Source organism: Orcinus orca, chromosome 14 (assembly GCF_937001465.1).
Source record: "Orcinus orca chromosome 14, mOrcOrc1.1, whole genome shotgun sequence".
Classification (NCBI taxonomy): Eukaryota; Metazoa; Chordata; class Mammalia; order Artiodactyla; family Delphinidae; genus Orcinus; species Orcinus orca.
In genome coordinates, this window is record NC_064572.1 from 37119435 (window position 1) to 37146926 (window position 27492).

The 27492-nt window shown below is 41.9% G+C and overlaps 2 protein-coding genes across 5 annotated transcripts in view; one reads left to right on the forward strand and one right to left on the reverse strand.

Moving 5' to 3' along the window:
* The window catches only part of LOC101289162 (S-adenosylmethionine synthase), an 80745-nt gene extending 72440 nt beyond the window's left edge, over positions 1-8305 (reverse strand). For 3 of the 4 annotated variants that reach the window (XR_004484959.2, XR_004484958.2, XM_033433976.2), the window contains exons 1-3: positions 8147-8305; positions 5231-5400; positions 3193-3294 (exon numbers count right to left, since the gene is read on the reverse strand). Coding sequence is in view for 2 of the 4 variants with exons in the window: in XM_033433976.2 (XP_033289867.1) it covers positions 3193-3294; positions 5231-5377 (249 nt within the window). In the remaining 2 variants the exon portion in view is untranslated. The remainder of the gene's footprint in view (positions 1-3192; positions 3295-5230; positions 5401-8146) is intronic. The other variant, XM_033433974.2, reaches the window with a different exon arrangement.
* A 134-nt stretch (positions 8306-8439) lies between these two features.
* Positions 8440-19178, forward strand: DYDC2 (DPY30 domain containing 2). The gene is made up of 4 exons (XM_033433978.2): positions 8440-9011; positions 13856-14050; positions 14392-14517; positions 17590-19178. Exons 2-4 carry the CDS (start codon positions 13904-13906, stop codon positions 17800-17802), a joined length of 486 nt encoding a protein of 161 aa, XP_033289869.1. The 5' UTR covers positions 8440-9011; positions 13856-13903; the 3' UTR covers positions 17803-19178.
* The last annotated feature ends 8314 nt before the right edge of the window (positions 19179-27492 follow it).

A 27492-nucleotide genomic window follows, 5' to 3' on the forward strand; every position in this document is an offset into this window, starting at 1 on the left:
TTACACTGCAGGAAAGTCATTTCAGCAACAACTAATTTTCTGAATCACAATGTCAAGCTGCTTTATACACTCCCAGTGCTGTCAGAAACGGGATTTCCATTCCCACACAAATTTGTGACAGATACATTTTCCAAGCTCAAACTATAGTTCCAGAGTGTTTTTAGGCCTTGACGTAAGTGCAAAGGAAATTCCCACATTTCAAAATCCATCTAACTGTAACTGAGAAGTTTTCACCAACCTTCAACTGGAAGGGATTAATCTACCAGGTAGTGGCTAAAAGACAAATATCAAGAGGAAAATCTAATAGAATTCTACGAGCGCCTTCCAAGAGATGAATACACTCAAAATTATAGGCACATGAACTGATATCAATATTTGGCAGGACCTATGAGGGAAAAGACATTTTTCAAAGATGATACACATAAAATCTCATTACAGATCAGCATTAACAGATACATATTTTCAATACATTTTGATGACAGGGAACATTATCTTTGAACTCCAACTAAGTGAAACATTATCTTTAAAAAGGGAATGTAATTCTTCTCAATAATAAGCCTACACTGCAGAAAAAACTGTATTTGATTTTTTTAAATTTTTACTTCATCAATAAAACATTTGTAGAAATTTATTTTCTCTCTTGTTATAGCTACATAGTATACCATAATCCCTACATAACATCCTCAATTTTGCTTCTTGGCCTGAAAATCATAAAATATCCACCTTTACAGAAAGAGTCTGTCAACCTCAGCTAGAAAATAATTTCTCACCATCAGTCCAGTGCCACCCCATAAACGACCTAATATAAGCTCATTCCATTAAGAGCACTTTAAAACTATATTTTTAAACGCATTTTAAAAAAATAATACATTTTTACAAAGAGATAATAAACAGTGATTAATATTTATTCACAAAGGGCTGTTTAAGGTAATTTCTTCATATTCCTATATCATCCCCACTAAGATAAAAGTGATGGGCTACGTAGCCAAAATGCAGGAACGTTATCATTCAATCAGCTTTCAGATATTTGTAGAGGAAGCGAAATTAACCTCTCAACAATAACACAAAGTGCAGTTGCTAAATACCAACCACATCGGTCAACATAACCGGTTTCTTAACATTTTCAGGAAATGTTCGAAACCCAATCGCTTTCTTCACACATGTGTCAAACCATTAGAAAAACATTCAAACAAATACAAAAGCCAGTACTTCCAAAATTAACTCTTAAGCAGAAAACAGCAAGAAAAATGTTGCCCTGCTCACAAGGACCCAGGCTTGCTGGAGAATGCCTAAAATTTCAAGGAATTTCAAGTCCTTGAATTTATGAGGACACCTGCTCTTGCAACCAACAGGCAGGTGACCAGAATCGGGACCTTCCAGCTCACTTGACTCGGGGGACACGGAGAGGCCTCTCTCTTTCTCTTCATCTGTTGGTCTACCCATCCCTTCTCCTCCTCTCATCTATCTCTGCCCACCAATCCACTTCTTTAATGGGCCACCACATCTTCTGCAGGATATCACTATGTCTTCCACCCCCAATACAATGCTTAGGGTTTGATGCACAGGGGATGGCTTCATACTGATACAGCTAGAAAGACGTTTGGGTTCCAGTATTGCCAAATTTTATTTAAGTAAGGTAAAGAAGATGAGTCAAAGCAAATTAAACATCTCCATATCTGTGATCTAACTATCTTAGGGAAGGAGAACTGCTGAGAAGTTCTTATTCTGATAGACAGGGGACAGATGCCAGCTCTAGGAGCTGGAAGAGGCAGGGCAGATCCTCACTCAAAGTTGGGGCGACTGCAGCAGACACTTGCCCATTTGGATGGTCATTTAACATCCAACTCAACACTGTGCAACCACCCCACAAAAATAAGCCAAATGACTGAAAGATGGAGACTCAGAAGCAGTAAAGGTGCTTAGAATAGCCATATCCATCTAAGGTGCCTAGAATGATCTACCCCAGTATCAAGGATGGGAGACAAGACAGAGAAGCTAGTTCCCATGTCTACATTTTCCTTTTTTATCCACACACCCAAATAACAGGCTTCCTTCCCTTTTTATAATATGTAAACTGGAGTTGAGACTCTAGAGTTAAGTACCATATGACAGAAGTATAGGGTGGCTCCAACTTGGTTTACAAGAGCTCCATAAATTAAATTAGTCCAGAAGCCACTCTAGAACTTGCCCCTCTCTGGTTTATACTCCATGACCCACCTCTTCAACCATTTTCAAACCAACATCTTTAGCTCCCCAATCCTGCTAACCCAAACTCACTTCAGTCAAAGGTCTGTCTCCTCCACATCCTCACTCAAATATCCAGCCCTAGGTGGAGAAAATCACATCATCACAAAACCAAACCAAAAGGCCCCATTATGACTGCTTGGTCTCAGGGAATTCAGTGCTACCGAGGGATGCTAAGTTTCCTTGGTCAACTCTACCTCTCCAAAGCCACTGTTTCAAACCTTCACCACTCTCCCCACACCTCCTACCTTACCACCTCATTCTGGGCAGATGATCAGGGTCCCTACTTTACAAAAGAGAAACAGTCACACAGAAACTGCTTTCAACTTTTGCCACAAAATCTACACACCACATGTACCTAACACCGTCCTCTCTTTCCTTGAATCAAAGAATCAAAGAAGGGCCCCTCCACCCGCCTAACCTGTGTTCCAGAGCCAATTTCCTCTGGTCTCCATGAAAAGTTGACTCTAGTAATCATCCCCTTTATTTCTTTACATCAACCACTCCCCTCCACTCAGTTCCTTAAAAAAACCAAACAAATAAACAAAAGAAAACTCCTTCCCTGAAAATCTCCTTGAAAGCATTACCTGTACTCACCATCTCCATCTCCCCTGCTTTACCCCACCCCACATTCGGTGCTCCCACCAAGGTCACCAGTGGCCTTAAATGAGACTTGGCAGTTCTGTTCCCACTCAACCAGCCATAGACATGGTTGACCACTCAGGTCTCATTGAGACGCTGTCCCCTTGGCTTCTGTGACAGCAGACTCTCTGGGTTTTCCTCCTACCTCATCACTGCTTCTTCTCCAGTAAAGAAGCCACATACAGACATAAAGATGAAGATATAAGAAAGCTACATCTAAGCACAAGAGATGAGTTTTTCAACACCTGGGTTGCACCACACCAAGGGTGACTCCACTAGTTCCAATCACCAACTCTCTTGTCTCACCTGCTGAAACAGGAACTCCTCTGCTTTAAGTCTCTCCATCATTTCCTGCTCCATCACAGCTAATTCTCTTTCCTGCTCCAACTGGGCCATTTCCTCTTGTCTCTAACATGGTTTAAAAAAAAAAATCATCATGTGACTAATTACAGATAAAACAATCTGTAAAAACAATCTTAACAGCATCTTAATCTCCAACAGTAGGGAAAGGATTAAGCATATTATAGTCTATCCATTTGGAAACTGTATAATAATTTGGGGAAATGTGTGTTTTATTTCAACAAAGAACACAAAATTAAAATTACACAGCAAATACAATCACAATTGTGTAAAAAAAAAAATCTCCAGGCAAATGTGTAGAAAAAAGACTAGAATACCTAAAAATACCTAAGAATCTAAATAGAGGTCTTCTTTATTTTCTTCTTTCTACTTTTTCATGTTATCTAAGTTTTGTAATAATAAACATACTATTTTTATAATAGAAAGAAATGATAATATTGAACTTTTTTTAAAAAGCAAAGAAGCTGGACCAATTGTTTCACTCCTCTAATTTTATAAAAGAAGATCCACAATGGAACAGGATAGAAGGCCCAGAAATAAACCCAAGCACCTATGGTCAATTAATGGAGAAAAGACAGTCTCTTCAATAAGTGGTGCTGGGAAAACTGGACAGCTACCTGTAAAAGAATGAAATTAGAACATTCTCTAGCACCATACACAAAAATAAACTCAAAATGGATTAAAGCGCTAAATGTAAGACTGGATACTATAAAACTTATAGAGCAAAACATAGGCAGGACACTCTTTGACCTAAATCACAGCAATATCTTTTTTGGATCCATCTCCTAGAGTAATGGAAATAAAAACAAAAATAAACAAATGGGACCTGATTAAACTTAAAAACTTTTGCACAGCAAAGGAAGCCATAAACAAAAAGACAACCTATGGAATGGGAGAAAATATTTGCAAACGATGCAACCAACAGGGATTAATCTCCAAACTATACGAACAGCTCATATAGCTCAATATCAGAAAAACAAACAACCCAATCAAAAAATGGGCAGAAGATCTAAATAGGCATTTCTCCAAAGAAGACATACAGATGGCCAAAGGCACATGAAAAGATGCTCAGCATCACTAATTACTAGAGAAATGCAAATCAAAACTATGAGGTATCACCTCACACCAGTCAGAAAGTCTACAAATAATAAATGCTGGAGAAGGTGTGGAGGAAAGGGAACCCTCCTACACTGTTGGTGGGAATATAAATTGGTACAGTCACTATGGAGAACAGTGTGGAGGTTTCTTAAAAAAAACTAAAAATAGAGTGCATATGATCCTTCTATCCCACTCCTGGGCATATATCCGGAGAAAACTATAATTTGAAAAGCTACATGCACCCCAATGTTCACTGCAGCACTACTTACAATAGCCAAGACATGGAAGCAACCTAAATGTCCACTGACAGATGAATGGATAAAGAAGATGTGGTACATATATACAATGGAATACTACTCAGCCATAAAAATGAATGAAATAATGCCATTTGTAGCAACATGGATGGACCTAGAGATTATCATATTAAGTGAAATAAGTCAGACAGAGAAGGACACATATTATATGATATCAGTTATATGTGGAATCTAAAAAATGATCCAAATGAAATTATTAACAAAACAGAAACAGACTCACAGACTTAGAAAACAAACTTACGGTTACCAAAAGGGAAAGGCTGGGAGGAGAGAGATAAATCAGGAATTTGGGAGTAACATATATACACTACTATATATAAAATAGATAAACAACAAGGACCTACTGTACAGTGCAGGGAACTATACTGAATATTTTGTAATAACCTATATGGAAAAAGAATCTGAAAAAAATATATGTGTGTGTGTGTGTGTGTGTATATATATACACACACACACACACATATATATGCATAACTGATCACTTTGCTGTAGACCTGAAACTAACATAACATTGTAAATCAACTATACTTCAATAAAAAATAAATTAAAAAAAAAAGAAGATCCATACTTACTTGTTGCTCCATGGTCACATTGTTCTTATAATTGTAAATCCACAATGCTAAGTATTCTATTGGATCCACTGGGCGCATCCTTGCCACTTCTGCAAGACCTTGAGTTAGACATGTCCCAAGATTCTTTTGAAGATATGCCGACTCCATTTCTAACTGCTAAATAAAAACCTCTAAAAGATGAACATTTTGCATTAGAGCAGGAAATTTTCAATGAAGGCACAATCGAAGTAGAGTTCAGTGAGGCCAACAAAGCATTACATCCTGTCACCAGTCATGGGCACCTGCCATCAGGGATGGCACAAGCAAGCTGGCTCCAGGACACTTCTAGCAGTGTCCAAAAAGCCTCCACAGAAGTCACTACAACTAAAATAGTTTCAAAAACCTGAAGGACCCTGGAGTCCAAGTGTCAGAAAAGGGTTACTGTCATTATTGATGGTGAAACGACTATATGGCAAGCGATGCATGTCTTACTAAATCCTTACAACATACCTGAACATGGTATCATTAGCCCCACTGTGCAGATGAGGTCGCCCAGGCCCAAAGAGCATACGTGAACAGCCCAGAATCACACAGGTGGTGTATGATGAAGAGGGATTCATACCCAACTCTTGATTCCAGAGTCATTACCCTAAGTGACTTACTGAGATGCTCCTCCCAAGCCATGAGAGTCGTTTCTAGAAAATATCACAATAGACCACCTCAAATTTTTTAAAAATCCAAGTATCTCAAGGCCAAAGAATAAAAAATTCAACCTTCAAAGAACAGCCTATGAAGCTCCTCATGCTTTGGCCCCAATTCTGTTTCCAGGCTCACCTCTCGATATAGTTTCTGCCTCTAACATGTTCTGGGCTCTAACTACACAGAACATCCTGCCATTCTGCTGCTCACACCTTGCATGTTTCCATCTCCGTGACTTTGCACATGATGGCCCCCTCACTCTCAGCTTGGAAAATATCTCCTCATTTGCAAGGTATCAATCATCTCCAATTCCTCACCGCTGTGGCTAATACAACCGTCTCCCAGGCAACACAAAGACGTTCCTCCTTCCCCAAGCAGCTCACACAGTACTTTTCACACTATCTGAGCATTATTTGTGTATGCACATGTCTGTCCTCCTGCTAGAGGACAAACTTCTCTAGCTCCTCAAAAAGTGTGTTTCAATCACAGCGTGGACACAGCTTGCTCTCCATGGTGGCAAGTGAATGAGTTTCTCCACTCTCTCAGTAATGTCCCAGTTTATTTACAAATATGGACAGGAATCTCAGATCAGACAGAGAGAGAGAGATGGAAGGGAGGGAGGGAGGGAGAGAGGGAGGGAGGGAGAGAGGGAGGGAGGGAGAGAGAGAGAGAGAGAGAGAGAGAGAGAGGGAGAGAGAGAGAGAGAGAGAGGGAGAGAGAGAGAGAGAAGGAAATGCAGTAACTACTCTATTTAAGGTGCTTTGAAAAAACTGATCACCTTCGAATTACCCTTATGGAATCCAGACTCCTCTGAGAATCTGATGAAATGTACTCATTATTCAACAAATATATATTGAGTACCTTACATGTCAGGCATGAGCAATTATAGGGGACAGACTGCCAGTGTCTAGACCTGTCCCTGGACAAATCCACCTAACATTCTGCACAAAGTTTCAGAAACAATGACCTCCTGAGTTTCATCCATAGACCCCAATACTACTCTCTCTCATATGATGGTGGTAGAGTACAAAAGGGCAGAACCCCATGCAGAAAAATTTGTAAATATCTAGAAAATTACGTATGTATTTACCCTTTGACTGATCAATCTCACTCCTGGGATCCTATCTTGCAAAAATATGCAATGATATATGCACAGGGTTGTTTTGCACTATTACTAAGGAGAGCCAAATTGGGACCCCCATCCAAATGTTCATCATTAAAGGATTAATGAGATACAGCTACACAATGAATTATTGTGCAGATAAAAAGAGAATGAGGAAGATCTCCAAAATTGGGAGTGATCTGTAGAACACAATGTGAAGTGAAAAAAAGCAAGATGAAGAACTTGTGTATAGTCTTTTGTATTAGCAACAGCAGTGGGGAAAGGAATGTGTATGTGTGTATACATAAATTTAGTCATAAAAGCAAACTAAAAACCGGCACAAACGAACCTAATTCCTTATCAAGCTGTGTGCCTTAACCACACAGAGAAAAGAATTATTACAACTGAGTATGGAACACGGTATCCTCATCGTACTAATTCAATGGGATAATACTCTAAAGACAAATCTCAATGTCATTTGAAATAGTAACAATTAAAAAGGGAACAGATTCCTGCTGTTAATCCAGAAAGATAACAAACACATGGGAAGGGTACCGTGGTCCGTAAGGAGAAACCTCCCAAGTAGGATTGGTCTCAAACCTACGCAGGCTGCATCTCGTCAACAGCGGAACCCAGATGAAACTCGTTACCTCGCTTGGTTTGTTTCCTGCCCATGAAACAGCGACAATACCCATCTCAAAAGCCTGTTGTAAGGAATATTATTTTTCATACACAGCAACAGGCTTCCTGGCTCATACATAAGAAACCCCTTCCCACAGAAACATTTGCCTCAAGCCTGGAGAAGCTGTCAGAAGAAATAGAAGGCGGTTCCTCGCTCATGCTTGGGAGAAAGCCGGCCGAGTACCAAAGGAAGGGATCAGGTAGGGCTGCCAGTTTTGCAAATAAAAATACAGGATGCCCAGTTAAATTTAAATTTCAGATAAACAATGACTAATTTTGTATTATACTATATTTGTGCTAAAAAGCACAAAATCTGTGAAATTCAGATTTAACTGGGTACGCCTAATTTTATCTGGCAACCCTGGATTCCGAGCGCTTCGGCTGGTTTTCCATCCCGGGTCGGCGGAAGGGTGCCCGCCTCCCCTGCCCCTCCCAAATGGCGCGTCGCCGCTCACCACCGAGGAGGAGGACCCAGCCGCAGAGGTGCCCACGGAGTCCGGCGCTGAGCTAACCCTCTCTCGCCTCTGGAGCCTGGACGTCGCCTGAGCCCTACACCACTCGCAAGGTCCAACGGTCAAAACCGCCTCCGTCCGCCGGAAGCCAGCCCAGCACCGGAAGCCGTTCTTCCAAGACGGCGCCTGCGTTCTAAACGCAGGCGGCTGACGCATGCGCCTACCTACCCGCTAGTCGCGTCCCGTCGCTAGGCAACGAGCGTGCGCGCTCCAGGTGCGGGAGACGGCCGGGGGCAGAGAGGAAGGGGCGCCCGCGGAGAGCTGAGCGGACTGCGCCCGGCGGGGATCGGGGGCGGGGGGGCGCGCGGACAGGGGTTGATCGGAGGCGGGGTCCGGAAGAGGATGTGCTGCAAAGAGCAGAGGCGGGCGGAGCGGGTCGGGGTAGGACGAGCAGTTGAGAGCGGGGGCGCGCGAGGTGTGCAAGGTGCAGGATGGAGAGCAGGGAGCACCTGGGTAGGTGAACAGGGACGTGCAACCTAGAGGCTGTGAGGACGGGCTGCCGAAAAGGGGAATCGAGCGAGCGGGGCCGGCAGGTGGGCGCATACTGGGAGAGAGAAAGGGCAGAGACTACCTATAGGTGAAGCCCCACAGCCTTACGCCAGAGAAGACTAGCTACCTGAGCAGCCTGGTATTTTCCCAGCTTAGCACCTTTGCATTTGCTGGTGACTTCTGCCTGGTTCCTGTCCACTGAAAAAAATCGCACATCTGAGAGCTGTGAGTTCAGTTTTATTTGGGGACTTAACTGAGGACTCTAGCCCTGGAGACAGCTGCTCTGACAACTCTGAGAAACTGCTTCTGCTTGGAAGAGGTAAGGGGGGAGGTCAGCGTGTATGTGATTTTTGGAGAAGGAATACCTGCAATCAAACATATCTAGGTAAAAGGTCACTGCTAGCCACCAGGCACAGATAGCTTAATTATTTTAGTGCTTTTCTAAGTATGTGAAGATGGAAGAAATTGGGTTTATAAAATTTTCTCCTGGAAATTTCTATTTGAAGGTCTGTTCTGTCAATTTTCCCAGAGAGCAGAGTTCCACATTCCTGATCTCCACCCTGAACTCCTTCCAGGGTGTGTTAGTGACTCAACAACTGCAGTGGCTAATGACTTGAGCCTGGTGTAGCCAGCTGGCTGGGGACATTCTTTAGTTGGCATTCCTTTCAGAACAAGCACAGGTACCCCCACGTCCAGGAAGCCTTCTAGCCTTTGCCATTTGCGGTCTTCCCTGGGCTAGTGGTTTGTGCACAGTCCTCAACTAGCATTTCCCATGGTCTGTTTCAATTTATGTGGGGCAGTGCTGGGCAGGAGATGCCTCGTTAACCATTAGTTGAGGTACTTAGTAAGTGCCAGTGTGGGCACTGTCAAATGGAAGGGAGCATGAGCTCTTGCCTGGGCCCGCAAACATCAGAGCCCTCACTGCTTAAGTCAAGAAATATTTGCTGAGCAAGTACTGAGTGCCCAGCACTAAGGATGTGGTGTGAACAAAGACAATCCCTATACTTAACACCCCGCTTACTGAATGCAGGGCCATGAGCAAGGAGGTCCAGTATAAGCAGACCCTCAGAGGAGCCCTGGGAAACTGAAAAATAGCCCCCTCCTCACTGATGAGTGTGGCTTGATTTGGTGGGGAGTGGGCTATAAAATGCACCCCTTTGGTTCCTCCCTCTCCAGGCTTCACATGGTGGCTGTTTTTTTCTGGCTCTGCTGTTTTCACATCAAGTCTTAGTGACGGTCAGGTCAGTGTATTTTGTTGAGACCAGTGTTGAAAATGTGCAGATGCTCTCTCCAGAAAGGGTTTGCCACACCTACTGCAGTGTGGCAGCCACCAAGGACCAGGCAGTGAAGACGCTTCCTGGGAATGCAGAGTTGGTGATTCCGCCCTCTGGGAAGGGCAGTTCTACTGTGATAAAGGCAGAGGACATCTGTAACTGTGTGTCACCTGGGGATTTTGTTAAAATGCAGACTCTCAATCTGTAAGTCTGAGGTGGGACCTGAGAATCTGCATTTCAACAACCTCCAGTTGAAGCAGTGCTGCTGACAGTGGACCACACTTTGAGTAGAAGGGGTGTGGAAGACAGTTTATTCAGGTGCATTGGTTCAGGTGGGCCCCAGATTGGCAGAAGGAGCCACCACACATCCCATCCCCACCCTCCACCATTACCCCAAACGTAGTGACTTTAAACACTCATTTATGATCTTACAGTTTTTGAAGTTTGAAATCGAAGATGAATCTTACAGGGCTAAAACCAAAGTATCAGCAGGGCTGGCTCCTTCTGGAGGCTTTAGGAGAGAATCTATTTCCTTACCTTTTCCAGCTTCTAGAGGCTACCCACACTCCTTGGCTCATGGCCCTGAATCACATCACCTTTTCTCCCCCTGCTTCCATCACCACATCTCCTTCTACCCTGTCTGACTTTACTGTGTCCCTCTTATAAAGACCCCTGGGATTACATTGTGCCTACCCGGATAATCCAGTAAAATTTCCCCCAAGCAAAATGCTTAATTTAATCACATCTGCAAAGTCCCCTTTGCCATATAAGGTAACATATTTCATAGGTTCCAGGTATTAGGATGTGGACACTTTGGAAAGTCATTATTCAGCCCTACCACACTGTGTATTTTCTAAGGACAAGGACATTTTCTTACTTACTCATATTTCAATTACCAAAACCAGGAATTGTACCCCTGATACAATTCTATTATGTAATCTACAATTCACATTCGGTATTTCCAACAACGTCCTTTACAGAATTCTATTTTCTGGTCCAGATCCAACCCAGGATCATGTGTTGCATGTAGTTGTGATGGCTGTTTAGGCTCCTTTGATCTGGACTGGGGCCTCATCTTTTTTTATTTTTATTATTATTTTTTTAATATTTTGGCCACACCGCACAGCTTGCAGATCTCAGTTCCCCGACCAGGGATCAAACCCAGGCCACAGCAGGGACAGCACAGCACCGACTACTAACCACTAGGCCACCAGGGAACTCCTGGCCTCATCTTTTTTTGTCTTTCATGATCTTGACATTTTTAAGAGTACAGGCCAGTTGTAGACTGTCTCTCAGTTTGGCTTTGTTTGATGTTTCCTCAATCAGATTCTAGTTTTGCATTTGGAGCAGGAATCTACAGAAATGTATTATGTCCTTCTAAGCAGTGCATTGCATCAGGAGACACATGATGTTATTTTGTCCCTTTACTGGTGATGCTTACTTTGATCAATTGGTTAACGTTGTGTCGGCCAGGTTTCACCACTGTAAAGTTTCCATGTTTACTTTGGAATTAATCCATAATTTGTGGGGAGAAACTTTGAGAATATATATAAATATCCTATTCCTTGTCAAATATTCACCAAGTTTTAGTGCTCATTGATAGCTGCTTCAGTTATATTATGATGGTTTCAAAATGTTTCTTTAACTGCATTATTCTTTCCACATTTATTAGTTGGCATTCTACTTTAAGAAAGAACTTACCTGCTCTCCCATTCACTTGTTTATTCCTACATGGACTCATGGATTCTTATTTTATTCAATTGGTTATAATCCATTACAGTCATTATTAATTCTGGTGGCCAAATTGCACCAGGTTTGGCTAGTAGCAGCCCCTTCAAGCTGGCTCCTGTGTCCCCAACCATTTTATTTTTTAGCATTTCCTTTCTGGGACAACAAAACATTCCAGGGTTATTAGACATTTCCTGCCCTGATCTTGGAATTAGTCATTTCTCCAAGGAACCTTGATTCTTTTTAAGTGGTGAAGCCTATTTAAAAGCAAATTCTAATGGAATTTTACTCAGCCATAAAAGAACGAAATTGAGTTATTTGCAGTCAGGTGGATGGACCTAGAGACTGTCATACAGAGTGAAGTAAGTCAGAAAGAGAAAAACAAATACCGTATGCTAACACACATATATGGAATCTAAAAAAAAAAAGGTTCTGAAGAACCTAGGTGCAGGACAGGAATAAAGACGCAGACGTAGAGAATGGACTTGAGGACACGGGGAGGGGGAAGGGTAAGCTGGGATGAAGTGAGAGAGTGGCATGGACATATATACACTACCAAACGTAAAATAGATAGCTTGTGGGAAGCAGCCGCATAGCACAGGGAAATCAGCTCGTGCTTTGTGACCACCTGGAGGGGTGGGATAGGGAGGGTGGGAGGGAGACGTAAGAGGGAGGAGATATGGGGATATATGTATATGTATAGCTGATTCACTTTGTTATACAGCAGAAAGTAACACACCATTGTAAAGCAATTATACTCCAATAAAGATGTTAAAAATAAATAAATAAAAGCAAGTTCTGTGGGGAAGGGATGGATTGGGAATTTGGGGTTAGCAGATGCAAACTGTTATATATAGAATGGATAAACAACAAGGTCCTACTGTATAGCACAGGGAACTATATTCAATATCCTGTGATAAACCATAATGGAAAAGAACATAAAGAAGAATACATATATATGTATAACTGAATCACTTTGCCATACATCAGAAATTAACACAACATTGTAAATCAACTATGCCTCAATTTTTTTAAAAAAGCAAATTCTGTGTGTTCGTTGCTACTGAGGTGTTTTTGCTTCTAGGCGTTTGCAGTGGAAGGAGCTGGGAATTTTTTTTTCTGTATTCGTATCTATCTATCTACTTATCTTTCCCTTCTTAAACTGAAAAATGCCTCCAGAAAATGTTAGGAATTGATCTAAGCCTTTATTATTCACTTTATTATTAGCTCTTTTGGAGTTAAAATATGTCAGCTTCAGGAACATAGAGATGTTCAGGCATAGGCTGGGTGCTAGGCCATTTCATGTCACAATCTTCCACTGTAACAGCTAATATTTATTAAACATGTACTGCACGCCAGCCTATGTGCTTCACATGGATTTATTATCTCTTTTAATCCTCACAGTTATGAGATACATATTTTTGTTATTCTGTTCCACAGATCAGGAAACTGAGGCTCAGAGAGACTTAGTAAGTTGCTGAAGATCACACAGCTAATAAAAAGCAGAGCCAGTACTGGAACTTGGTCTGTCTGATCTCAAATTCTACATTCCTACTGCTACACTACACCTCCACTCCTAACTTATGGTTTAACTCAGGCTTCATGCCCTCCAATTCTTGACATCTGATTAAGAGTAAATCCAGGGGCTCAACTCAACCTAAAGTAGTTTCTTGCTTAAGCAATAGAAAATGGAATATTTTCTAGCTACAGTGCTGGGCATTCTCCGTCCCTCTCCTCCTCAGGGCTTCTCAATGGTCCGTTGTGAAATAGATAAGCCTGTCTTATCTATGTCACAGATGACTGTAGCTCCCAACCTCACAATAGTGCAGCTTGCTGGGTGCTCAGAGCCCCTCCTGGGCCCTCCTGCCTGCTCAGTTATTTCCTCCCTAGTCAAGGGTAGAGTCGTGTAGTGGAGGCCTTAGCCTCTTTTAAGCACCAATCCACCAAGCTCCTCTCAGGCCTGATGAGCCCCGGGACCCATTTACTGACCTGGGAGAGCTGGAGAGCTTTAGAAAAATGTCCATTTGAATGTAAGAGCTATTGGCAAGTACTTATGTATTTATTGGTTCTTTGGGGAAGGATGGGCTCCAGAAACATCTCATATTTGTCCTGAAATGAACCTGCGTTGGTTAGAATGTGTCTATTTTTTATGTCCAATTAGATTTGTGAAATAGTGTGACCCTGCTTGACGTTTTCCAAACCCACCAGGATGGAAACCAAATACCTGAAGAGGTGCTTTGGAAATTGCCTGGCTCAGGCGCTGGCAGAAGTGGCAAAGGTTCAGCCCAGTGACCCCATAGAGTACCTGGCTCACTGGCTTTATCATTACAAGAAAACGGCGATGGCAAAAGAAAAGGTGTGTGTGCGCACAGGGTCAACTTGGGGAGGGCTTTCAGCTTTCCCAGAGGAATTTGAAATCCAAGGCACCACGCTGGAGCTGGCCTGGGGAGTGTCATGGTTTATTCCACTTTTGAGGATGGCTTAGGCCCAGATATCCCTGAAGTATAGGGAGTCTGGGGGCTGAAGAGAGAATCCAACTCAGAGGATTTGTGGGGTTGGTGGGTTTGGAGACACTAGCAGGTTGAAGCTAGTTAGTTACAGGAGCAAAGTCAGGAGGGCTCAGGGGCCCGGGGCCTGTCCTGGGAGGGTCCCTGCTTCCGAGGACTGACCTTATTCTACTCTGTCATATCGCCCCAGGATAGACAAGAGAAGATCCAGCTGCAAGAAGAATATGAAAATAGCCTCAAAGAAACCAGAGTGACAGAAATGCTGATGCAAGAAGAGTGTGAGATTCAACAGAAGTGTGAAAAGTGTCATCCCGTGGTGGGTACCAGGAAACCTGCAAGACAGCTCAACCATAGTGCACAGTGCACTGAGGCTCCCAAAACCTACTTTTTCCTCCATATTCATATGTTTGTATGTAAATCAATCTTATTGACAATCCTTGTCAATAAAATCCTTGTAATGAATAAAGAAGATGCTTAAAGGCAATTCCACTTACGATGTCAGGGAATAAATTACATGTTACTGGTTTAAGAAATCAGATTTTAAGAAAAATCTAATGTGTCACTTGGAACATATATTTCTATACAAGATCCTTTGAATCCTTTTCAAAAATTACTCAATATTTTTCAGAAACCAAATATGGTTTCTAGTATATACTTCAGGTATATTATTTAATTTATTATATACTATTTACTTAAATATTTAATTTAATATATGCTGTTTATTTATGTATCAAGCTACAGATGTCTCCTCTGTGTTGCTCTAATAGCGGTCATTCACTTATTGAACTTGATATCTGGCATCTTTTTAACTATCACTCTGTCCTGTGCATGAAAATCTTTAATGTAGTCCTATACAATTTACTAGCTTTTGCTAGTTTCAAAGCCAACTTTGATGAAGACATGAAAATATTAAGCTTATGTACATTTATATCAATATTCTCAGATTTCCTCATAATAGATTTATATTTTTAAGTCTGGATGTTTTATAAATAAATCAAAAGAAAGATAGTTTCCTACTACAGTCTGAAAATAGTAGTGTAACGAACTCTCCCTCAGGAACAGTTCATTCTTGGAACAGTTGTTGGGAGATGATAGAATTGAGATCATTAAGCAAAAGTTGTCATCGTCACCTTGCTGCCCACTCTAATCCTTTTCTAACACCATGCTTCACTGTTAATAGAAATATAAATATATAAGGCAGGGAAAGACTCCCAAAACTCTACCCTGGTTTTATGATGCCTTTATTAAAGAACACTTTGTTCACATCAACCTTTTTAATTGTCCCTTTGTGTTACACTTAGGAGATTTTATACCCTGAAGCAGTATTTCTTAGCAAGATTCGGATGAGTAAAAGGTTTGCTCTTCTTTTGCCAAGTGTGAGACAATCAGCGATTGTAAGGGAAGTTGAGAAATGAGAGCCAGCCTGATGCCTGCACTATGTGCAAGTTCTCAGCTTTAGAAAAGAATTCATGGGCAAATTGTGGTTATGGAAATCGATTCCCTTTGTTAGAAGGAAATAAAGGGAACCCGACAGTGATGTAAAACAAAGCTTATTGCTTACTGGCAAGGGAGAGCCACATCTTCCAAGAGCAAGTTGCTCTCCTAGTATAAATTGAAAGAGCTAGATAAAGGGCAAAGAGGTGGAGGTACATCAAATAAGATGAGATTCTAACTTCTGGTTTCTTGTTGGCTCAAGGTGAATAGCAAATTATTCCTTGCTACTGTCATCTTTAGATTTCATCACCAGAGCTTTAAAACTTATCTGAAATAGCCCCAGGATAGGTTGCATAGGATTTCAGCAGGCCTGCTGATTTAGCTGATGGGCTTTTACGCCTATACTAAAAGCTTTGCAAGATTTTCCTTAATATCTTAAAACCATCATTGCTTTTAGTACCCCAGATTGAATACTGCTGGTCCGGTGGATGTGTCCAAAGGGGAGTAGAAACAGCACTATGTGTGGTAGAGATCATACCTAATTATGGGAATCAAGAAGGGACTCACAGAGGAGATAACATTTGAGTCAGACCTAGAAGAAAGCTGACAGAAGTTGCCCTTGTAGTGATTTCTCTTCATTAAGCAGAGGCAGCTTTGAGTAAGTAAACCATTATTCTGCTGCTAAGTCTGAAAGCAATCCCTTTGATATAAAGATCTGGGCCATACAGGTGTTTTAGAAATAAATTTTTATGGAAACAATACATAGATTTGCTGCATAGATTCATAGCACTTTGGAGTTAGAAGGTCTTAGAGATCATGTGGGCAAGTACTCCACAGACCTCGCTGCAGTGCCCCACAGGGTCCACTGTTGAGTGGAAAATGGACAAAGATGGGGTAGAGATGGCCAGTAGAGCTCAAGCTCCAATCTTCCTACCTCACCAGGGACTGCAGTTACATGGATGCTTGATATCATCTCATAGGTCACTGAGACTGCATTCATTTTTTCCATCTTTTTTCCTCTGTGCTCCGGTTTGGATACTTTCCATTGACCTGTCTTCAAGTTAACTGATCCGTTCTCCTGCGATGTCCAATCCTATTTAGGAATTCAATGAATTTTTTTCATTTCAGATATTTTCTCAATTCTAGAATTTGTCTGGTTCCTTTCTATGATTTCCATTTTCTCTGCTGATATACCCTATCTTTTCACTCATTATGGCCATTTTTCTCCTTTCAATTTTTTTTTTTAATAGATTTATTTATTTATTTATGGGTAAGTTGGGTCTTTGTTGCTGTGCGCGGGCTTTCTCTAGTTGCAGAGAGCGGGAGCTACTCTTCATTGCGGTGCGCGGACTCTAGGCACGCCGGCTTCAGTAGTTGTGGCTCGCGGGCTCTAGAGTGCAGACTCAGTCGTTGTGGTGCACGGGCTTAGTTGCCCCACGGCATGTGGGATCTTCCCAGACGAGGGCTACGAACCCGTGTTCCCTGCATTGGCAGGTGGACTCCCAAACACTGCGCCACCAGGGAAGCCCTCTCCTTTCAATTTTAAAAAATATTTATAATCACTGTTTTAAGTTCTTGTCTGCCAGTCTCATCGTCTTTGTCATTTTGAGGTCTCTTTCTATTAAATACTTTTTCTCTGGATTATGGTTCACATTTTCCTACTTCTTCACATGTCTAGTAATTATTACTTGTATGCTAAACATTGTAGATGATACTTTATGGGGCATCTAGCTTGTGTAGTGTTCCTTTAAAAGGTGTTGAATTTTGTTCTGTCAGGCAGTTACATTATTGATGAGTTATCTTGATCCAATTAGATTTGTTTCATGCTTTGCTGGATTAGGTCTTTTTCAGTTTTGTTCAGTCTTGGGCATGAAAATGGCAATATTGTATTCTTGCCATGCCCAGTATGTTTAGTCTCTGCTAATGACTGTTTTCTCTTCTGTTTTCTATTTAGCCACTGATATCTGTAGCGAGTTCCACAAAGAAGACCGTGTTCATGCAGGAGAACACAAAACCCCTTGAGAAGGAAGCCTTGAAGCAGGAATCCCTGCCAGGAACTTCCAGTATGATTCCAGGAATGCCTCAACAGATTCCTTCTTCAGAGCCATCTGTCCAGGTTGACTGGAACATTGAAACTTCACAAGACATAAATTACCAGGCTTTTTAGCATGAAATTGCTCCTGAAATGCATCCTAGCTCCACATCTCCTCCCTAGGTTATAGAAGGTGGATGATTCTAGTGATGCTTCTCTCAAAGCTGCAAGCTGAGAAAACGGCCAGCTAGAAGAGCTCTTACTTGAAGATGATTAACTATGTGGATTAAACCAAGATATGAGAGGCTGTGGAAGGAGATGCCTGCAGGGACTCTCCAGCCCAAGTCCTGTCCTGACAGCCATGAAAACCCCTTAATCATGTGAAGATTTGAACTACTTATAGGATAAAATAACTCATAATAAGGATTTAAAATAAGTAACCAGGGCCTCCCTGGTGGCGCAGTGGTTAAGAATCCTCCTGCCAATGCGGGGGACATGGGTTCAAGCCCTGGTCCAGGAAGATCCCACATGCCGTGGAGCAACTAAGCCTGTGCGCCACAACTACTGAGCCTGCGCTCTAGAGCCCGTGTGTCACAACTGCTGAGCCCACATGCCACAGCAACTGAAGCCCGTGTGCCAAGAGCCCATCCTCTGCAACAAGAGAAGCCACGACAATGAGAAGCCCGCGCACCGCAACGAAGAGTAGCTCCCATTCGCCACAACTAGAGAAAGCCCACGCGCAGCAATGAAGACCCAACACAGCCTAACTAAATAAATAAAATACAGTTATTAAAAAAATAATAATAAGGAACCAAACTGATGAGACTTTTTCCTTTTGCTTTATCATTTTTTTTTTTTTGGAGACTAGACAGTGAAAACACATCCATCTCATGTGTTCATATCTTAACTCTAGCTGAATTTTGCAATCAGGCCTCTTGGAGTGTTTATACATGTCCTTATTTTTGAAACAGCTCCAGTGACAGTAAAAGTTAGGAGTTTGACTTTTTTTTCAATTATTTTCTATCTGTATTCATGCAAATATCATCTATATGCTGATGACTTGAGATTTATATCTTTAATCAGAATTTCCTTGAACTTGACTCCCTGTTTGACATTTCTCCTTGGATAACCAATGGACATCTCAAACCTAACTACAGTTGACGCTTGAACAACACAGAGCTCAATCCACATATAACTTATAGCTGGCCATCCATACCTGAGGTTCCTTCATACCCTGGGATTCAACCAACCACTGACTGTATAGTACTGTAGTATTTACTATTGAAAAGTATCCTCATGTGAGTGGACCTGTGCTGTTTGAACCCATGTTGTTCAAGGATCAACTGCGATCCAAATGGAATCCTTTATATCCTCCCTGAATTGGTTTCTACCATTTTTTTTAATCTGCTCAGTCAAAACTTCTGGTGCCATCCTTGGCTCTACTCTTTTTTGTTAGCCCTAAATCTGGTCTGTTGGCTTTCCATTTAAAATAAAGACAGAATTCAACCACTTGAATGCATAAGCCACAATCATCTTTTGCCTAAATTATTACAATAGCCTGTTAACTGAACACCCTTCTTCTGCCCTTGACCTTTCTAGTCTATCCTCAACATTAAAGTCAGGATGATCTTGGTGAAACATTAAGTCAGATCATGTCTAATGAGCAGCTTCCCATCTCAGTCACAGAAACATTTAAGGCCCCTACCATGACCTACCAGACTATAAGAGTGATTCCCCATCACTTTTTTACTCTCTGTATTGTTCTCTCCATGCCAGCTATGCCAACCTCCTGTTCTTCAAACATGCCAAGCATGGTTCAATCTCAGAACTTTTACTTTCTCTTCTCTCCACTTCGAAAGCTGCCATCTCCCCATACCCCTGGATAAATCTCTAGGTCCATACCTAGAGATTAAGTGAAGTTAAGTCAGATAGAGAAAGACAAACATCAGATGATATCACTTATATGTGGAATCTAAAATATGACCCAGGAGCTTCCCTGGTGACACAGCGGTTAAGAATCCGCCTGCCAATGCAGGGAACACGGGTTCGAGCCCTGGTCCGGGAAGATCCCACAGGCCGCGGAGCAACTAAACCCACGCACCACAACTACTGAGCCTGCGCTCTAGAGCCCGCGAACCACAACTTCTGAAGCCCGCGAGCCTAGAGCCTGTGCTCCGCAACAAGAGAAGCCACCGCAATGAGAAGCCAGCACACCTCAACAAAGAGTAGGCCCCCGCTCGCCGCAACTAAAGAAAGCCCACGAGCAGCAACGAAGACCCAACGCAGGCAAAAAATAAATAAATAAATAAATTTACTAAAAAAAATGGAGACAGACTCCACTACAGAGGGCAACCCTGGGAAACTTTGAGTGACCTTGACCCTCTCCATCTTTAGTAAAGCACTCCAGGCATGTGCTGAGGTCATTGCATCTAATTTGCACCTGGTGGGAAGGCATGCAGCCAGGCTTTCCAGAGTAGCTGAAAAAGGTCAGGGAATCCCAAAACCCCACACAGAGCAAACAGCTTTGTAGAAGACCTATTGGACTCCTTGGTGGGTCTGCAGCCCCTCAGTGGGAAGGTGAAGTCCAGGTAGCTTGTCCTCCATCTGGGAGCTGCTGTCTCCTGGACATCACAGTCTGTGTGAGGGAAGTGTAACCTCTGCCTGCTTTAAAGGATTCCATGCTTTTTTGCCTTTGTTACATTATTTGGCTCCAATTTTGGATTATATCACTGGGCGGTGATAATTTAATCAATCTCTACCAATGTTCTTTACATTGACTTTTTTGTTGTTGTTTTATTACTAAAAACTTGTCACAGTGAACTTTCTTGTACACGTATCTGAGTAAATCTCCACTGATATATCTATGGATTGCTAAATCAAAAAAATTTGCATTTGGGGGGCAAAAGACAGGAATGAATAGACATTTCATCAGAGAGGATGGACACATGACAAATAAGCACATGAACATATGTCCAACATCAGTAGCCATTAGGGAAATGCAAATTAAAATCACAATGATATTACTACACATATGTCATAATGGCTAAAGTTAAAAGATAATGACAATACCAAATGTCAATGGCGAGGATGAGGAGAAACCAGGTCACTCACACTTTGCTGGTGGGAATGTAAAGTGATACAGTTACTCTGGAAAATAGTTTAGCAGTTTCTTATGAAACTAAGCACATAATTAATAGCCATACAGCCCAGCAATTGTACTCTTGGGCACATATCCCAGAAAAATTAAAACTTATGTTTACATATAAGCCTTATGTGAGTGTTTATAAAAACTTTATTTGTAATAGGCAAAAACTGGAAATAACCCAAGTATTCTTCAGTGGTTGAATAGTTAAACCAACTGTGGTACATTCATATCGTGGAATATTACTCAGCAGTAAAAAGGAACGAAATATTGATACATGAACAACTTGGATGAATCTGAAGGAAATTATGCTAAGTGTTTTTACATGCTATAGGAATCCACTTGTATAACACTCTTGAAATGACAAAATTACAGAGATGCAGACTAGATTAGTGATTGCCAAGGCTTAGGGACAGGGGTTGGGGAAAGAGGGAGATGGATGTGGTTATAAAAGAGCAACAAGAGGAATTCTTGTGATGATAAAACTGTTTCATCTTTTGATTGTGGTGATAGATACACAAAGTTACATATCTGAAAAAAATTGCTTAGAATTAAACACACACATATACAAATAAGTACAGGTAAACAGGGGAAATCTGAACCAGACTGGTAAATTGTACCAATGTCAGTATCATAGTAGTTCTATAGTTTTGCAAGATGTTACCTTTTGTACATGAGATCTCTCTATATTATTTCATACAACTATATGTAAATCTATAATTATCTCAAAATTAAAAGTTTAAAATTTTAAAAGTTGTAAAATTCTTACCTTATGTACAGTCCATTTTCAAACATCCTCAATTATCCCCATAATGTAGTTTAACTTTTATTTATTTATTATTATTTATTTAAAAAATAAACTTTTATTTTTAATTGCAATCAATTTCACCAAGTTGTCATCTGGAAAGTCTAGACTAATTTATACTCCTACATGAAAATGGCCATTTCTTTATACTCTTGCTACACTGAGCTAGTTTTTTTTTTTTTTTGGTTGTGCTGGGTCTTAGTTACAGCAGGTGGGCTCCTAAGTTGCAGCAGGTGGGCTCCTTAGTTGTGGCTCAAGGCTGAGCTAGTTATTTTACTTTTATTTTCTGCCAGTCATACATGAAAAATAGTAAAGTTCTTTATGTATATTCTGAATACTAAACACTTATCAGATATATGTTTTGCAAATACATACTGTTGTTATCCCCATTTTACCAGTGAAGAAACTGAGGCACAAAGACATTAGGTAGCCTGTCTGAGCCCGTGTGGCTAGGAGTGGGAGAGCCAGTGTTCAAATCCCAACATTTTGGTTCCAAAGGGAGGGCTTGAGCTCCCTCACCAGCACTGTCCTCAGAAAAGCAGGCTTAGAAACAAAGGGTTAAGGGCACTTGGCTCAGAAGCCTCATCCTCTCCCAGCTGAGATGGTTCAGCCTGCAGTCCAGGACAGACCAAGTCATGACTGGTTACCAGACTCTCACAGGCTTTCCCGGGGCTAGCCTGGCCCAGGGGTTGAAAATGGCAAAGTGAAATGATCAAGCCCTCTCCCCTCCGACACCCGGCAATGCCTGGAGGTCACTGCCAGCGCTTGTGCTGCCCCTTCTGATGCACACATTCTTTCTAAAGGGAGCTGAATGCCTTCACTCAGGTTAGAGTCTTTCTCGCCTCTCCCTCTAAGCTTATATTATGTGTCTCACCTCTGACCAGGCTTGCTTTGCTCTTGCTGAGCAATTGACAAGCAACTGAAGAAAGACTCTCTTATTTTCCTCACCCTCTAGTTCTTGTGGTTGGCAGCTTTCCTCACGTATCCTGTCTATTGATCAAGAGCAGCTGTGATGGACAGAAGCAGTAAGGCATTCAGTGTTGAGTGCATGGGAAACGTTCAATGACCACAGTAATGGGCCAGTGCAGGGGGACATGACGGCATAAACAAAGGCAGGTGAACGACACCACAAAGAGCATTTCAGCGCAGGAGAAGGGCACGTGCAAAGGCACAAAGACAGGAGTGAAGACTCTGAAGCATAAGCAGGGTGTGTGTGAGGAGCTGCCAGAGAGGCTCAGGGTGCAGGGAAAGGGCTGGATCCGAGAGGAATCTACAGTGAGTGGGAGAGAAGTCCAAAACGGCTTCCCGCTTTTATTTGTTTAGGGGAAAATTAAGGGACTGAGTAAATTCACCCCAAAATAATGTCTGCTTTTGAAGGGACTTTAAAATCAGGACGTCTCCCAAAGAGCTAGGGTCTAGGATGGAGCACATCTTCCCTCGAAGGGTATGTGCTCATCAGACTTTCCATACCCTTCAAAAGGGAATATGGAAATTCCCACTTTCCACTCAGGTTCATTCCTCCACACATGTTTAAAGAAAGAAAGGGACATAGTTTAAAAGCATGATCTCCATTGTCAGTAATAATATCTGACTTATGTTGGACGTTGAATATGAGCCGGGCACTATGCTAAGTGCTTAATTGCATTCCCTCATTTACATCTCACAATACTCCACAAGTTGGATACTTGAATAATCCCCATGTTATGGATGAGGAAACAATTTAGGTTCGGAAGCTGATGGCTGGCCCAAGGTCAGACAGCAAGGCAGTGGCACTCGGGTCTGTCTGTCAGGAGCCCACACACTTGACTGCCAGGCGGTGCTGCCTAATGCTTTCTAATGAAGGAATTTTAATTCCTCTGTCAGTGGATATTTTGCTTCAAGTCAACTACAGTCTTTTTTTTTTTTTTTTGCGGTACGCGGGCCTCTCACTGTTGTGGCCTCTCCCGTTGCGGAGCACAGGCTCCGGACGCGCAGGCTCAGTGGCCATGGCTCACGGGCCCAGCCGCTCCGTGGCATGTGGGATCTTCCCGGACCGGGGCACGAACCCGTGTCCCCTGCATCGGCAGGCGGACTCTCAACCACTGCGCCACCAGGGAAGCCCAATTACAGTCTTTTTCTTACCTCTCAGATGAAATCAAATCTTCAAAGAGCTTTCAAATGATCATTGTCATCTGGAAGCGTTTAACCTCACTCATTCATATTTTATTGTCTTGATTATCAGCCAAAATTAACCAACACTCTTAAGCATTTAAAATCCCAAGCAGGATACTTCAAAAATTCATGTTAGACCCTTTAGGGACACTGTGATAAACACATAAGTGATGAAGTCCATCACTAAAGCTCTTCCCAGTGACAGAGTAATACCATCCAGTGAAAATATTCTTTTGAATAACTAGTACCTAGTAATATCATTGTTATATTTTTATGTAGATTGTAAATTTTTTCAAAAGGTTGAATAATATCTTGTGGGGTGGAATAAATCTCACTTTTCTATCTTTGGAAAGAGAACATGAAGAATGACTTTGGGGGAACGAATGCAAAACCTGTGATGTCACAACCAGATATTTTCAGAATCTGAGAATGAAATGGCTTAAATCAACTAAAAATGTGGTTCTAAGAAGACGCTTGTCAGCAAAGAAAAACTAGTGAGTGATTTTCTGGACAGGATTAAAATTTATGATGTGTATGAAGAGAGTTCAATGCTTACGCCAACAGTTCCTTAAGGAACAGCTCTGAACCCTGTTGCATGTCTCATATTACTAAAGGGAAAGTTCTCTGTGTCTTTCTGTGTTCATGTTTGAGTTCTATTTGTCAAGAAGAAACTTCTTCTGATGCTTTTCAACAAAAGGCAAGTCCAAACGTCACAGATGACAGAAAGTCCCATTAAGTATTCCCAGAAAGCAGACTTTTGGAAGCCATGGTCAGAAGTCATCCTGACTCCCTAGTGTCAGGGATTTCTTGGTCTTCCCACCTCAAAGAAATTATTAGAAAAGAAAAAAAAAAGTTGGTTGCCATTGTCAAAAAGGATGACCTTCAGGACTAAAAAGATAGCAACCAAAGATATTGTCTAAAAATATTACACTCATAGATAAGTTTAGCTAAAGTGAAATGGAATTATCAAAAATTTCAGGAGAAATACAGTTCACAGATACCGGTTATCGGGGCAAAAATTGCTCCACAAGAGGCACCAGAAAAGAAAAGTCCACATACAGAATGCCAAGAAGGGAGAAACTGGTCAGGAATCATTGCCCCTAATGATGAAACACAAGTCTATTTTAAGCCAGACTGCAATGATTCCCTACAGCCCAAAAAAAGTCACCACTGGGGACGTATTCCAAGACCATAACACGCCAGAATGAATTACCTCCAGATCATTTGTCTGAAAAACTAACTACATGGACAAAACTAGCTGAGGAGAGACTTTGCAAGAATTATCACTAGGGGAGATAAATTCTGCAGATGAGCCTGGCTAAGGAAAATCCTCATGAATAATGGCCAATAGAAAGCAATTTCATGAGAACAGTTAGCCAGGGGAAAAATTCCTCAATATTCATCACTGTCACAATCAGTGTATAAAACCAGTGTTTATGAGATGCCTCAAAAATCAGTTGCTGGCCTTAGAAAGAGAAGTTTCCATCAAGAGGACTGGCCAGAATAGATGTTCAGAAAAGTCATACAGAAAAATAATGCCCAAAGGTCAAGATGTTTAGAATAAAACCCTCAAAAGAGGCAGGATCTGAAGAATGGTTTGCTGACTCAATGAGAAATGATAAAGTCCTTGAGGGACTTCCCTGGTGGCGCAGTGGTTAAGAATTTGCCTGCCAATGCAGGGGACATGGGTTTGAGCCCTGGTCCGGGAAGATCCCACATGCCGAGGAGCAACTAAGCCCGCGAGCCACAATTACTGAGCTGACACTCCACAACTACTGAAGCCCGCACTCCTAGAGCCCATGCTCTGCAACAAGAGAAGCCGCCACAATGAGAAACCCATGCACTGCAACGAAGAGTAGCCCCCGGTAGCCGCAAATAGAGAAAGCCTGCGCAGCTACAAACACCCAACACAGCCAAAAATAAATTAATTAATTTAAAAAAAAAAGAAAGAGAGAAAGAAAACCTTGAAATCTGGAGAACTTTAACAATTGTTTAAGGGCAAGCCCCAGGGCAGAGGTTGTTAGGGTTATTCCTCAGAAATGTCAGTAGTCAGGTTTACTGAAGGGGTTCTGCAGGGTGATATTCCTGAGAACATGCCTTGGGGTACATTAGTATTCATCACTAGATCCCTTCAACACAAAACATCAAAAGAATTATCATTGTCATGGGTAAAGCTACCAAACCAAATAAAGAACCTTAAATAAAGAACAAATTTCTCAGCAAATGTCATCACAAATAATAGTAAGTAAGTCTAGTCAAATAATGCCATCTGGAGATAAAAAAAGGTTCAAGCATATGATTAGTCAGGATAAAAATCTTGCAAGCAATTCTTTAGGAGAGGAACAAGTAATGCATACTTTGAGCCAGGAACTTCTCCCCAGCAAATGCTGTCAGAAAATCTATGGAGAGGATCCAACTCAGTGAAGTTCCCTGGCAAACACGATTCAAAGGAAGAAAATCTTTAGAAACAGGTAGTCAAGACAAAACGTCTTAGGAATTGGGAGTAGTTTGGAGCAAGGCTGAGCTGACACGAGCTCATGATACCATATGTTTGTAGCCCATCAGAAAGAAGTACTCTGCACATTCTCTGCTGCAGAAATGACCTCTCCTGAGGTAAACTCCGTTATCTCAATTCATTTCTTTTCAGAAAAAACAGATAGCCAAGGTAAAGTAAATCCAGGCCAAGTAGTTCCACAGATGTCATCTTGTAGTGCAAACCCTGTAGTCAGTGTCACCCAAGCTAAAGCTTTAGGTCTTCCTTTTGTATTCTATGACCCATTTCTGGAAAGCCATGAAAGCATGAAGATTTTCTCCACTTCAAGTTTAATTTACTTGCCTTTAGTGATTCAAAAGAAATCTTTTCAGAAGTTTTCACGAGAGGTAACTCCAGACTAAGGTTAACAAAGCTGATAGATAACGGCAAACAGAAATGAAAGTCACAGCATCAGAGAATGAGGTCAGTCAGGATGAAGTACCTAACGGATAAATGAGAGGAGTGTAGCTCCTTCTCTCAGTGAACAATGGAGACAAAACAAAAAATAAAAAACTGATGATAAGATTGGCCAATTTCTACTTGATTTTCATCCCAAGTAAATTGTTATTTATTTGGAAAGCAAGCAGCATAACCTAAGGATTAAGAGCAAGAATTTTGGCCTCCACAAGAGCTGGGTGCAAATCCACGCCCCGGCACTTACTAGCTGTATGGCCATGAGCAAGTTACTTAAGCACTTTGGGCCCCATATGCCTGCCCTTCCTAAAATTAGAATTCTAATAAGCTTCACCACGTAAAGTTGTTTTGGGGTTTCCATGAGGCAGTACATACAATACACAATAGCTATTGGCCATGTTTCTGCAGCTTAAACTGGCCTCTGAAAACCATAGCATTAAAAGTAATTATGCATGGGCTTCCCTGGTGGCGCAGTGGTTGGGAGTCCGCCTGCCGATGCAGGGGACACCGGTTCGTTCCCCGGTCCGGGAAGATCCCACATGCCGCGGAGCGACTAGGTCCGTGAGCCATGGCCACTGGGCCTGCGCGTCTGGAGCCTGTGCTCCGCAACGGGAGGGGCCACGGCAGTGAGAGGCCCGCGTACCGCCAAAAAAAAAAAAGTGATTATGCATATTTTATTTTAGTGTCTTATTCCACCTATTAGTTCAGACTCTTCCCTAGCTTATTTTTGTCATCCCTAATGATATGCCAGGTGAGCTCACGCACGATGCCATGTAATGC